This window comes from Saccostrea echinata, unplaced genomic scaffold (assembly GCF_033153115.1).
Source record: "Saccostrea echinata isolate AGI-Se365-2 ecotype Australia unplaced genomic scaffold, CSIRO_AGI_Sech_v1 ptg000033l, whole genome shotgun sequence".
Classification (NCBI taxonomy): Eukaryota; Metazoa; Mollusca; class Bivalvia; order Ostreida; family Ostreidae; genus Saccostrea; species Saccostrea echinata.
The window spans coordinates 9315163-9330636 of NW_026889782.1; the positions used below are offsets into that span (position 1 = coordinate 9315163).

At 32.0% G+C, this 15474-nt stretch overlaps 1 protein-coding gene across 1 annotated transcript; it reads right to left on the reverse strand.

Annotated features, from left to right (window-relative positions):
* Positions 1–231: 231 nt before the first annotated feature.
* Positions 232–6989, reverse strand: LOC133198640 (keratin-associated protein 19-2-like). Its single transcript, XM_061334683.1, has 4 exons — positions 6982–6989; positions 1193–1280; positions 486–830; positions 232–313 (listed from the first exon to the last, which is right to left on the reverse strand). The coding sequence occupies exons 2-3, from the start codon at positions 1258–1260 to the stop codon at positions 509–511; spliced, it is 390 nt and encodes a 129-aa protein (XP_061190667.1). The 5' UTR covers positions 1261–1280; positions 6982–6989; the 3' UTR covers positions 232–313; positions 486–508.
* Positions 6990–15474: the final 8485 nt, after the last annotated feature.

Here is a 15474-nt window from a genome sequence, read left to right on the forward strand (position 1 = left end):
TTTATTAACAAACTGTCTTTCATTCTATATTTCCTGCAGATATATCACGCGAGCTCTAGAGTAATTTAAAAAATATATGAAAACCGCTGTATAAAAGCTGTCAAACAAATATATAGATAAAACATATTCGTTTTGCGTTTCCTAACCTCTCGCAAAACATCGGGTGTAGCCTCTAGAGAAGAAAACACACAGTGCATTAGACTCTTTATGAAAGAATACAACAAATGCAAATAAATGCTGCATTTTTATTTGAATGATTTTAACAATAACTCATTTTATTAGGTATAAGCCGGCTGTCCTGTCATCGGTCTGTCTAAAAGAAGAAGAAAATGAAAACAAATTTTGATGATTCTAAAATAAACAATTATTTTTTGGTTGATACGATGATGATGATGAATTGCTTAGGAACAAAAACTCAAATACAGGGTGATTCATAATACGTTACATTTTGAATCTACAATTTGACTAACAAAAAATGTATGTACCTATTTTTCATGCTGGGAAGGTCTTAGTATACGCTCTTTCGATGCCGTCTATACATTGGATAATTGCTCTGAGAACCAAACCCGCCATATTGGGAACCGAGTAAATTGTATCCCCCATAGGGAGAACCTACACCGTATCCGCCATATCCGCCATATGGAGAGCTTACACCATTCCCTCCATATCCGCCATATCCGCCATAACCGCCATATCCACCATACCCGCCATATCCACCATATCCGCCGTATCCACCATATCCGCCATATCCGCCATATCCACCATATCCGCCATATCCACCATATCCGCCATATAGAGAGCGAACACTGGATCCGTAATACGGAAAATGTCTGGAACAGCATTTAGAAAGATAAATTAGAAATAATGAAAAAGAGAAAAGTTTGTGGTTTCAGGTATACAAAAAGCAAACAAATAAAACAACAAAAAAGGGGAAAAAACAGGGAAAAAGGAAATTAAGTAATTTAATAAGTATAAAAAAGACCAAGAAACTTTGACCAGAGAAAAAGTAATTTATCGTGAATAATGTTTTAATATCAGCAAAATCAAATTTCAAATCATACTTCGAAATAAGGTGCTTTTAATTGCCTTATGAGTAAATTATCTATTCTATATTAAAGCAACTCTTTTATAATGTACATAACAATGTATAATGTACATTATGTATACTGGGTTCTCAATATGATGTACATACCTCTGTCTCTTGTCATAACCAGCAAACGCCAAAGCGATGCAGATCGTCAAAATTACTGCTCTAATCATGGTGACGTCTACTGGGTTATCTTAATAAAAAAGACAATGATTAAAAGGAAATGAAAACACTTTAATTAATTTCTGATTCAAAAGTAGAGCTTGATATAACATTCTTTTTTGAATTATCAACATTTTTTACTAAAATCTCACTGATTCCATGAAAATTTTGATATATAATTCTTTTAATGCTTTTTTATTTTGGTTTACAAAATAATGCTCAACATTCCACGTGTACAACGACCTCAGTATTTTGGCTAAGAATTGATTATAGATGGATCGTTCAACGAAAGTCCCAGCCTGATAAGGTTCCATGAAAGGTAAATTACCTCCATCACTTTCTTATATTTACATTATGCACTAAATCCTGATTGCACTGGCGTTTGCTGTACACTTTATTGTAACCGAATGAATGGTTCGATTTGTATTAAAATCAATATTTCTAAGGGAAAACAAAATAGGAAAATGAATTTCCAAATGATGAAAAAATAGTACATTGTATCTATCTTAAAAATTATGAAAATAGAGAAAAAGTAGCATTTTGATGAATATATAACCAATTTGTGTTTTAATCAAAACATTTATTTCGTTATCCCAGTGAAGTTGTAAACTTTAAGATATTTATCCCTTTCCATTGCAAGGAAGCATTTGATTAAAATCAAAATGATGAGTTTCACATATGATATTTAATTTTTCCATATCATCAAAAATAACACTAATCTGTTGTTATTCACGTGGCATATTTAATGATTTAAACAGTTTCAATAGTGACATGCAGTAGTGTCTTCATACAATATAATTTTTCACTTAATTGTTATTTTATTTTCATTTTAAAAATACATAATTCGCAAGGAGACTCATTTTCCCTTTAGGAACACAAAGAAATACAGTTACAGTCCCTGAAAGGTTCTACTTTCCCATTTTCCGTTCGCTCACCGTTTGTTCACCGTGCGTTCACCGTTCGCTCTCCGTTCACAGTTTTGCGTTCTGCGTTCACCGTGCGCTCGCGTTCACCGTTCACAAAGCTTTCACCGTTCGCTCTCCGTTCGTTCACTTTGCCTTCACCTTTCGTTCAGCGTTCACTTATCGTTCAGTCTTCACTGTCATTCGGAACTCCCAAGTAAAAGGACCTATCTTTTTTGTAAGTAAGGATTTACAGAATTTGAAATTTATTAATTAACATATCGTATTTAAAGGATCATTATTTCATGTGAAAAAATTATCTACAATATGTTTTATTATTTATCTAACTTAGCTGTTAGGCTATTTATTAAATTAATCAGGAAAATAAATGTTGTTTTAAGTATGTACCTATGTAGAACGATGCTGATGAATTAAATTTATATACAGGCAATATACGGGTACTTCAAGCACTGCAACATTTTGTTGTTTTGTTAAAGACGACAAATCGCTAATGGAGAGATAAAAATCCTTGTCAATTAATTTACCAACTGCAGCAAAATTACGAAAGTATTTATTACTAAATTATTAGAACTAGTTCCGAGAATTATAAATAGTACTGCGGATATCCAGTCAATTAAATATCCATGGAGCGAATTAAATTGATAGTGTGGTTAAAAAATATTTATTTAAATGTAATACACTACAATTCATAAATAAAGTCTAATGTTAGAGAGAAAATATTCCTATATTCACAATAATTTTATATTCATTCGATATGATTAAGACCCCTCCCCCCCTTTTTCCACCTACATGTAAATCGGTAACTTAGTCAGCATTTCCAGTATATTTTAATTAATATTTAAAAAGAAGTCAATGCGTTTTGTAGCACAAAAAATTCAATCTCAAAACAAACATGCATGTAAAAAAGTCATTAAACAATAGTAGTTCAAAATATACACGTGCCGACGGTGGTATTTTAAAATGGCCAGGGAGTATGTTTCAAATTCATTCCAAGTGTTTTTGTCCAATGTGTTTTATTTATTTATTTATTTATTTATTTATTTGAAAAGTTAGAATCAGATCTAGAAATGATAAAAAATGTTGATTGGAAATACTACAGTATAGCACTTCGCCTTTGGAGACTTTCACACCTGCACAGTGTCGAATGATTTTGATTGACAGGACAAACACGTGGACTTCGTGTGAACTTGAAGCAGGAAAAATAAAAACCGATTATGACTGTCAAACAAAATAAATTTGTTGATAAAAAAGGGTACTTTCACTGCCTGATCTATTAAGATAAAAATTAAGAATTTTTATTTATACAGGAACATGTACATGTACATGCATTTGTGGAAAAGGGGGGGGGGGCTAAAATGGAATATCTCTCTCTCTCTCTCTCATTTGTCCGTTTAATCAAAACTATGACACCTATTACTTAAATATCAAGTTCTGAAATTTTAATCTATAACAAATAATATGAATGCTTCTTTGTATCATCTTGTCGGAGTATAATCAAGGGGAATTGTCTACAGATACGTGTAGAAGTCTGCTTAATAAATCATTATAAAAAATGAAAAGACAAATAAATAAATTATTGCATTATATTTTTAAAATACGAGTGTATAAATGCAATACGTCCACAGACCGTTGCAAAATATTTTTTTCTCATTATTTTACACGGAATTGTCTTGACAAGCAAATACATGTATGGTTGTTACAACCGTTTTAATTCATTCTAAATGTCAGTAATGTCCTCTTCGGGTCTTATACTGTGGAATCATCATTGTTCGTGGGGGATCAATGTCACCCTTACCCACGAAATTACATCCCCACGATAATTTTTTTTGTCAACGTACTGATTAATTAAATCTACCAAATAAACGAGCTGCCCACGAAATTACATCCCCACGAACCAATAAAATTTCGCTTGCCCACGAACATTGACCCCCACGAATTTAAATGATTCCACAGTATTTCAAATAAGACTAAACATATTTATTTTACAACTAGAATGATTTTATTTTTTCAGCGTTCAGTAACAATGACAATGTTTTACAGCGATAAAAATCATGTGATTAAACAGCTGAATTTAAACATTATACATATGTGCAGAAAATATTGTAAGAAACTTAATTAATAGTTTTACTTAATGTGCATGTTTCATCTTTCTTAGGACAATTTTTGAATATTTATTTATTTATTTTGCGCCTGACATTAGAATACAATTGATTAGATACAATGCATGGAAAAGATTAGAGGCATTCCGAATAAATCGTTCATTTTGCGTTCACTGTTCGTTCACCGTTCACTTTGCGCTTGCGTTCGCGCTCCGTTCGCGTTCTGCGTTCGCTCACCGTTCAGCGTTCACCTACCGTTCACTAAGTTGCGTTCAGCGTTCACACATCGTTCACTCACCGTTCGCTTTGCGTTCGCTCACCGTTCACGTGGGAAAGTAGAACGTTTCAGGGACTGTAGCGCAAGTTAATAAATCATACTGACGCAGATCTAATTGCTAAAATGTCTCAAAGTTACTTTTAAATTTATGGTTATGGTTATGTATGACGTTTAACAACCATTCGGCTATAACGTACATTTATTACCTTAATCACTGCCTTTAAAAAAATTGAAACACCCGCGATAAGGGCAAAATGAAAATGAAGAGAAAATGTAATAAACAGAAACTGTATAAAAGTTATGGAATTGGATTTTGAATGTTTAATCATGTATTGCAATCAAAAAATATATTTAAAATCCTGTCCAACTTTTAAAACTGATTTCATATCCAACAACATGTACAAAACATTTGAATTACATGTATGTATTCAGTTGAGAATGAGGTATGTATCCCTGACAATACGAATTATTTTCGATTTTGTTGGATATTTTTCAGATGAAATAAAAAACATTATATAAGTATCAATGACATATAAAGTCGGGAATTCAAAATCACAAAAAATCTAGTAAGTATGTAGATTTGGAAAACAACATATCATGCAAAATCATAAGCATACCCGTGCGGAGAAATCCAAGTTACATTTGGAATTACCATGTAAATCACTCGGAATTCTTCATTTGGAATTTCCGATTCACTATTTGCAGTATTGGAAAAATTTCGAAATGGTTCCAAATTACTTCCAAGTTAATTTCAACTTGTTTCGGAATGACTAAAACTAGTGTTTTTCAAGTAATTTCCAAATGACTTCCAACTAGCTTCCAAATGACTTATAAATTTCTTCGGATTGACTAAAACTAATGTGAATCATCAATGAAAGCAAGATTTCAATGTGTTATACCTAAGCATGTTGTTCAGATAACATACAACCAGCGATTTGAAAATAAATTCAATCATGAATTCAGAACTTTTAGCATCATTTAATATCTTTTATTAAAAAAAAAAAAATCCTGTTAAAGGATATCCTGTAAAACTGATTTATTTAAAATTTATTCAATAATATTTTGGCAAATTTTAAATCCATTGTTCACAATGAAAAAATACTTGTAATTTAGGTATTTCCTGGGTTCATGTATTTACGAAGGTAATAAAAGTCGAACACGTATCGTATGGAGACAACAAAAAAAAATTAAAATATATTTATTCTCCACACATTTTCAGCAATGATCAATCTGATGCTGTCTCATGTTTTTGCAAGAGAAGAGTGCGACATAAAATGAGAAAAAAAAAACCACTGTATGAATAATGTTAACTATTTCTATTGAACGATAACATCGATCAATTATCCCTAAATGTGATCGTGATCATGAAGCAACACTGTTTAGGTTTGATTCACCTGATTTCAAAATCCACAAGGTCGAGCCCGATCAGCTAATAACATACAATCTGCCCAGTAAATAGATTCATCTCTGCACTTCCTAATGGTTCCAAATAGATTCCAAATTGAGTTTAGATTCTTCCAATTAAATTCTTCCAAATGACTTGGACGTACTTGAAATTTCAAATGTTTCCAAAACTTCTAAGTAATTCCAAGTTATTCCAAGTAATTCCAAATGAGAATTGACGGGGAAATTCTACACACGGGCAACCCCATGATTACTTTTCATGTATTTTGTACCCTCCTCAATTCTTTGTAGAAAAAACTTATAACTACGTTTGTTTATTTGTACAGTGCCGATTTTTTTTTGCCAAATAAATAATTATTTTAAACAACTTATTCAATACAATGGATGACATATATTGATCGAAAAAAATCAATAGCGTAATTTCTTCAAGAATTTTACAAGTGATATAAGGCTCAGAAAATAATTTTATTTAGATTTTAAAAAATGTTGGAATAAAAATAAAAAAAAGGTTAATTATCCAGTATTGAAGGTTAGATCACCCAGATACAGAAGGGGGCGGTTTTCTATTTTTTTTTTGAATAAAAAAAAACCTGAACATCTTTGCTCAAAGCAATGTTATGTTCTGAAAATGATGATAGACAAGACGTGTTTGTTAAGGACGATTGCCACCAGACAGTGTTAAGTGTGATCTGAACAATTATTCATAGATATACAAGTCAAATAATTTTTTCTACATTATAGTAGACATGGAGATTTTGATTTTAATTAGAATTCTCGTATGATGTTAAACACTACATCAAAATCGGAAACTGAACTCAAGCCTCGCAGTTGCAAAGGGGGTACCCTAACCACTAGATTAATTCCAAATGATAAAGTTTTTGCATAGAGACGAAGAAAAGACAGAGAAAATATATATATATATATATATATATATATATATATATAGAGAGAGAGAGAGAGAGAGAGAGAGAGAGAGAGAGAGAGAGAGAGAGAGAGAGAGAGAGATGACGATGATGAAGATTAACTTACCTTCTAAGACCAAATCAGCAGACAACTTTTCAAACAGGATCTTTACCTTTTATAGTAATTAGCTGCAATAGTCATCCAATAAAATTGTGCATAATTGACCCATGCTGCTAATAAATCAACCACATCAAACCTCTGTTCCATTTTTGGGGCATTTTAAATTTTAATGGATTTTGTATGTTTTTTTAGTTGTCAAATTTTATAGATTATAGGTTTAGCTAGTTTTATTTCATGACAAAAAAAAATTCTGTAATTATGTAAGAATTTTTTAACACAAAATTTTTGTATGACCATTTTGATAAGTTCAGTTGATCAGTTCATTACGCGGTAATTGCCCAGTTAAGATAGGCTATCGTTTATGCACTTACTTGGAACAAAATTAATGTACTAGAGACGTATCGAGCGTCGAGAGAGAAAGTTTTCTTTGTTTAACGGGCTGAAGGTCTATTACGATCAGTTGCGGTCTGCTGTGTCCCCACAAAATATGCCGGGAAAAGGTAGAAGCAGCCAGAAAGTCCAGGAAGGCGCATTAGTTCGCCCGAATGGATGACCGTAACGCCATCCTAATGAAGGCCCGGAACAGTAATTTATCGAAAGGAAAAGCTGTGCGAACGGACCTACCTAGTCATTTGAAGAAAAAACGTAGTATCCTTTCCCAACAAGCATACAAGTTGAGACACGCTGGACTCAAAACTCGAATCATTGAGGGAAAGACCGATGTGGAACTACATTATCGCAAGCCAACAGACACAGTTTGGATCAAATATACTGATGCATAATCAACTTTTTCAAGCAGCCCACATACACAATATGTTGAATTTTTTCCTCTCTCTCTCCATTATTTTTCATGTTTCCTTTTAAGCATATGAAGGAAGCTTGTGGTTTTTTTTATTTTTCAGTCTATAATGATTGAGCTGTGTATATATGTAAATATGTGTATGTTGTGTCCATGTTTCATTCTGTATAATAAGTATGACTAGTAAGCTTAAAATTATTTCCATGAATTGTAGAGGGCTACATGATCATAGTAAAAGGAAGGATGTTTTCAAATATTTAAGAGAACATAATGAAACATTTTACTGCTTACAAGACACACATTGTACAGAAAATAAAAGAGAGATATTGTTTATTCACAATGGGGCCTTGATTTTTTGATGTGCCCATGGTCTAGTGATTCGAGAGGAATTTTAACACTTTTTAATGACAAAGTAGAAATTAATAGCCATTCTCTGTAACCACTTAAACTTTTGTGGCACGCATAGTCATAGATTTTTTTCAAATTTGGCTAGAATTTACCACCTCATAAACTACTCCAAAAAATATTGTTAGATCATATGAATGTTGAGTAGTTACCATGGAAACGGTGTCTAAAGTTGATTTTTTTTGGAAAAAATGCAATTTTTGGGAATGTTATTCAATGAAATGCGGCTACTTCAATTCATGTTACTCACAGAAATAAAAAGTATGACATCTGATTTTAAAAGTCATTTAAAAACATTGTTGGTATTCAGTCTATAAATATGAGAAATCTATGATTAAAATAGCAGACATTCATTTTAAAATTGAATTGTCTCCCTTTGATAATTGTGAGCTCTTTAGTGTGAGAGATAAAAAAATCATTGGACAAAACTGACTGGAAGTTGTTTACATTGTCAACATATATCCTGGATTTCAAGTAAAATCAAGTGTTTTTTTTCTGTTTATTTAATGTGCATACAAATTTTAACCTCTTTGTTTATTTCCTGGATGCAAAAGAGTAATTTTTATGTGTGAACAATGGGGAAATGTACAAGACCACATGGTGCAAGAAATCAGCTCTGTGCACATTCATGATATTGAAGCCTAAACCTCAAGGTCTTAGGAGTTTCAAAATAGGGATAAAAAGATAAACTTAAGATGTCAGAATTATATTGAATTGGTTGCAAGAAGAGGAACAGTGTCTTATTCAGAGTACGTGATATATTACAATGAATAACAGCCAGGAAAGCCAGTGTTTCTTTTTAAAAACAAATGTGAAAAAAAAAACAAAACTGAATTATAATGTTAGAAAAGTAGGCTTTTGATTTTACCTAAATAATTAAAGTCTAGCTACATTTACATGATCGTACAAAACTGGAAGTTAAAAGTCAGGTAAAAAATAGGCTTGGCAACAACAAAGTACAGGTGTATCAAGTTTATATTGAATGATGTGATGTAAGTTGATAATGTTGCTGAAGCAAGAATTTTCTTTAAGGGAAAGGTCTTTACCCTAAAAAAAAAAAAATTGTCAAGGCTAATAATAAAAATGTTTTGTTTGATTCCTATCGACAAGTCAAAATTATACTTTTTGGGGGGTTGGGGTGGGGGTGGGATTTGCATAGAAATACAAATTGTCTGAATCATATTTAAAGTTCACGGTTTATCATATCTCTAGACTAAGATACATTTAGATTGAACCTTGTAGCAGTAAAATTAATATTAAATCAGTCTAGCTGTGTTTTATTGACAATGAAAACAAAAATAAATTTCTGACCCCCCCCCTTCTTTCTACCAAAAGAAAAAATCTAAAATCAAACAAAAAATAAATCTATACCTCGGAATGGGGGCGGGAAGGGATTAATCACTTATGAAATTTGTAAATAACGCTTCTTAACATTTTACAAGGTATCCATGTTTTTTGTTTTGTTTGTTTGTTTTGTTTGTTTGTTTGTTTGTTTCTTTCTTTTTCTTTTTTTTTTTTTTTACAAATGCCTCTTACCAATTGATGTGGGTAAGTGCTTTTACATGGTTCCTGGAAGGGGTGGAATAAGTCCTGGTCACTGGTTACTTTACTTTATTCATTTTTTAAAAAAATGAAAACCGTAGGAAGAAAGCAGGGACAGATTATTTATTTTCAACATTTTCAAGGACTAAACTTTAGAAATTATGTTTACATTACACACCATAAGGTGTACGATTCCATCAAGCTCACCAACCAACTCAAATTTAGCAACTGACATAAATTCAAGAAAGCACAAAAACAGATTATCCGAACAGATCCAGCAGATTTTTACAACAGATAATTATTGATTAAATTTTGGGAAATAGCAGATCTATTATGTGTAAACCCATGCATATTTAGGTTGAAATGTCTCTAAATTTTCAAGTTTTTAAGAATAATATTGCAAAGTAAAATGGATTTAGGCTTTTTCTGTCAACTTCTCTGAAAATAAAAGTCACAGGAAATTAACATAATTTGACTGTCACTGGAAAAGTGCGGGTTGTTGAATAGAGTCAAAAATATACATTTTAGAACAAGGACTTAGTCTACAAAAACAACAAAAGTGTGTTTTTACATGCATGTAGCACAATTCTCTACAAACAAGTCACTCAATATGGTAAGTGTATAGGCTTTCAATATTTTGACTTGGCTACATTTTTATCAATAAATGACCTTAAAAAAACATTCTCATAGCATTTTCACATTATGCATCAAGCTACAGGTGAGAATGTAATTTATTTACCATGCAGTTTCAGAAAAATAAATTGTGTATAAAACAGGATACGCTTTCACAATATCCAAGTATAAATGCTATACTAACAAGCTAATTCAGGGTATCTATGTCCCCTGCTTAAGGAAAAAAGAAGAGCATGTACGGATCTAGAGGGGTGGTGGTTGGAGGGTGGTGGGGGTTGCAGGGACGGGACACTTTAAGAGGAGCGGGCGGGACCATAGGGAGTTATGATATAAAATTTCATTGCAAAAGCTTAAAATCTTTTTGAGATATCACTCGGAAATGAAAGTTTTACACACAAACAGAATGTATAAATTGACATTGACCTTTGACCTTTTGACCTTGAAATCAATAGGGGTCTTTTTTAGTTCATAGGAAGTTGTGCTTTAAAATTTCGATGCAAAAGCTTGAAGGCTTCTCGAGATATCACACAGAAATAAAGTGTTTAAACAGAATTTATGTATTCATGACCTTGACCTTTGACCTTAAAATCAATGGGAGTCTTCCCTAGGCCACAGGGATTTTTTATGCAAAATTTCATTGCTCAGGCTCAAAGGCTGAAACAAAAGTGTTACAGAAAGACAGAATGATGGACAGTCAGACAGACCCAAATCAATATCCCCCACTTTCAGTGAAAGCGGGGACAAAAAGGCAATTTTTATATACCATGGTGACCTTGAACTTTGACCTTCTGTCTGTATTTACCAATTCATGTGATGCCACATGTAGTTATTGTCCACCAGAACTGTAATTTTGTTTATTCATGCTGTTTAAAACAAAAGTATTAGTTAGGACACAGAAAAAAAATGTGCTTAGTTTCCTTAAGTCTCTATCTAAATCGAGCTATTTTGACCTTGACCTTTGACCTTTTGTCATGAAAATTGATTTTTCTCTTTGTTTTTGCTATTGTGTACCACATAACTAAATTTCGTTTAAATCCATTTTAAAATACTCAGGTATTTATATGGAAACTGATTGTAGATACCTATTGCCCTTGTCTGGAATTCTTTAAAAAAGCTCAAGTTTGTAACCATGGTAACATGAAAACTAAATATGAATACCAAGTGTTTCTCTGCAGTTTGTATTAGAATTATATATGAACTTTCAAACCAATGTATTTATTTTTTCCCAAATGTCCGCAAAATTTTAGACCAGGCTTTTCAAAAGAGCCTAAAATCTACAATTTTTTCCCAGAAAAATCCTGCCTAAATACGGGCGATATTTTTTCTATTAGGTAAAGTTACTCAAATACTAGAAATTAGCTAAAGGACTATAAAAATGATGTATTTTGGCAAAAAGATGAAGTCATGTAAATATCTTGTTGTATTAAAAACTTTTAATTTGTCAAAAATGGTCATTTTTTCATCAAAATTTCGCATTTTTTAGGCCATGAAAAACATATGTTGGTTGCCATGGTAACCATTGACCATAGCAACCATTTTATTATGAATTTTAGTTTCATACATCAATATAGGAATGTGTGCCAAGTTTCATAAAAATCTAAGACATAGCGTGCCACACTCCCTATATAAGAGTTTAAATGTTTACAGAGAATGGCTATTAAAGTTTCAAAATTCAAACTTGATTCCCTTGGAAATTATATTGTTTCAAGTATCCTTATTGACAATAGATATTCTATTACACTAGTAAATCTATATGGCCCAAATAAAGATAATCCTGACTTTTATATTGATCTTGGAAATATCATTGATGATTTTGACGATGATTTTATTATAGTCTGTGGGGACTGGAATCTTGTACATGTACAAAATTATGATCTTGACTGTTACAACTATGTACGTGAAAATAATCTGAAAAGTAAATTGGAAGTAGAAAAATTAAAGAATAGATTTAATTTAGTTGTCCCATGGCGCATTTGGAACCCAAATGTAAAAATGTTCTCTTGGGCTAAAAAATCTCCCATTAAGCAGGCTAGGCTAGATTTTTTTCTAATATCAGAAGAGCTTATGTCAACACTTGATACGGCAGCAATTCTCCCAGGATATACAGACCCTGAAACGTGCTACTACCCCAGAAAAGCGTGTGACTTTCGTGCGCTTTTCGTTTCGTGCAAACCGTGTAGCGTTTCGTGTAAACCGTGCAGCGTTTCGTGCAAACCGTGTAGCGTTTCGTGTAAACCGTGCAGCGTTTCGTGTAAGGTCCAAAGCGTTTCGTGCAAACCGTGTAGCGAGCGTGCGAGAAGCATGTGAGAAACGTGCGACTTTCGTGTAAGAACCGTGTGAGAAACGTGCGACTTTCGTGCAAGAATCGTGTGAGAAACGTGTAGGATTCATTCGGAAGTCTTTTTATTTTAAAGATGGCTATTGATGGATCAACATGTCATTCTGTGTTGTTTGTAACTAATATTATTCGGATATATCATACCGGTGGTATTTTAAGAGTGAAAAAATACGGAAACAACAAAATAAAATTACTCGGTAATGTATTACATATTTGTTTGATTTTCTTTCTTTTTTTTATTTCAATAAAGATGGACAGAAAATGTGTTAAAAGTAATTAATTATATGCACATAAATTTTAAGGTATTTGATTCAATACATTTTTAAAAGGAGCAATACTGAACATTTTTTAAAAGAAAATTCATTAGAAATTCGGTCTTGTCCTTTTCATTCATTTATTTGAATCTCTTCACCATTCTACAATTATAGGATGTGGGATTACAAGAACATATCGGTGATTGATACAAAATAATAGATAAATATGGCAGGCGTGAAAAATAAAATGCAAAATTTAGTGTGTTGCTATAAATGTGAAGTATTGGAATTCTAGGCCGGGGAGCACAGTTTATTGATTTTCTTTATAAACGAACATAATTTTCTTATATTACAAGATTGTGACACAAATTATTTTGGAACGATGAGTCAATTATAGTCTTTTTTATGCATAAAATTGGTTGATTAATAATAGTCATATAAATGAATTATAATTCACATGCATCGACAAATACAGGGTTAAATATTTCCGGGAGGGGGGTGATCAAATGAAAATACTAACTGAGTTTTTGTTGTAAACAAGTCTTTTATTGATGATTTTCTTTTTTAAAATAATCTTTTACTTTTTTCGGGGTGCGGCCGATGCACTCCTTAAAAAATATTGTAATCTTCTTTACACTTTCAACACTTTTCTTACGACTGTGATCAAGGTCATTTACAACAGCGATCACGGCTTCCGCGTGCCGGGACTGAAAACTTGTTCTGCAAGTATCTCTTGTCAATCATAGATAAGATGACAACCGACAATAACGATTGATTTTTAATGTGTGAAATTAAACGGTTTTATTAGTATTTAATGGGTATAAATAAATACCCGTGGATTTTATTTCTTAAATTTATCCGATTGTCTGTAAACAGTGAAATAATTTGCCAGTGCATTGGTAAATAAAATAAATCCTGAATAATTATACATGTATATTAGTTGTTTTATTAATCACGCAGTTCTAGAGAATATTTCTTTTTAGTTTTTAGGACATTGGACATGTATGCATATATATTGAATGTATTGTTAAGAGCCGTGATTATTGATTACATAAATTATTGATATTTTTTTAAATTTTTATTTATTTTTTATTTTCATTTTTTTTTTGTCTACACGCGGTTTGAAATGAAGAGTTTTAAAAGGTGGTGGGTAAAGTATTGTTTTTATTTGATAAACCAATGCCTCAAAAGAGAACAAAATAATTACAACACTTATCCCCCGGCTTCTCTACCATATAAAATTTTAATGATTAAATAAAGTTTAGCTCTGTAATGAAACGATATATTTACCATTTTGAATAAAGTGCATTTAATGAATTACATCTATCGGGTCCCGCTGGAGATATGGATATTTTTTTTTTCTTAGAACGGGTACTTGTTTCTATAATATTTTTCCCCCGATGGTATACTTACTGAAACAAGTGCCCGTTATATTTAGTCATGTACAAATTTGAAGATACAACAGTAAGATCTCGGTAATCTACCCCCCCCCCCCTTTTCCTGCACAATGTTCCTGTTAGATGCAGTTTACATATTACCTTTGCAAATTATAAACAGAACCTAATTTTATCAAATAATGCATTCCAAAATAAAAAAGGAAATTCTTTGCATCCCTTTTCTAGATTTTAAATTTCAAAATACACAAAGGATGATAATTCCTTACAGCCATTATGCCCATCTTAATCATGTTAATTCCAATGAAATAGTTGGCATGCCTAATTACTTCAATAAGAGAATACACTATATTGACTCCTATATTTTCCTTCTCAGTAATAATCATGATGACAAGCTCTTTATTGCACATCAGTACTTGACAAATTGATCCGCAATAATAAAGTAATGAGCATTTTACTATGTATCTGTACCAAGTTATGAACTTGGGGTATTAATCCCCCATCTTTAAGAAATGCACATTTGATATGTATTTGGACAAACAAAAAACTCTGGGTATTAATCCCCAATCTTTATAAACAAGTAAGGCACATCTGAAAACTTGTATTTGTACGAAGATATACACTTGGGGTATTAATTAATCTCCCATTTTTAAGTATCAATGCACATTTGACTATGTAATTGTACAAAGAAAAACACTTGGGGTATTAATCCCAAATTTTTAAGTAATATACATATTTGATAAGTAATGCACATTTGCTAAGTATTTGTACAAAGATATACACTTGGGGTATTAATCCCCCATCTTTAAGTAATGCACAATTTACCATGTATTCGGACAAACAAAAAAAAACCTTTGGGGTATTATCGGTAATTACTCTCTCATCTTTAAGTAATGCACATTTGATCATGTATATGTACAAAGAAATACACTTGGGGTATTAATCCCCCATCTTTACTCTTGGGGTAAAAAATGCACATTTGACTATCTATTTGTACAAAGTTATACACTTGGGGTATTAATCCCCAATCTTTAAGTAATGCACATTTGACAAGGAATGCACATTTGATAAGTAATACACATTTGATTAGTAATGCACATTTGACTATGTATTCGGACAAACAAACAAAAATTG

Bases quoted from the DNA above. Each gene is read 5' to 3' on its own strand.
- LOC133198640 (XM_061334683.1), bottom strand. From the start codon at position 1,260: ATGATTAGAGCAGTAATTTTGACGATCTGCATCGCTTTGGCGTTTGCT. The intron at 831-1,192 runs GTATGTACATCA...ATGCTGTTCCAG, and splicing joins GGTTATGACAAGAGACAGAG to ACATTTTCCGTATTACGGAT.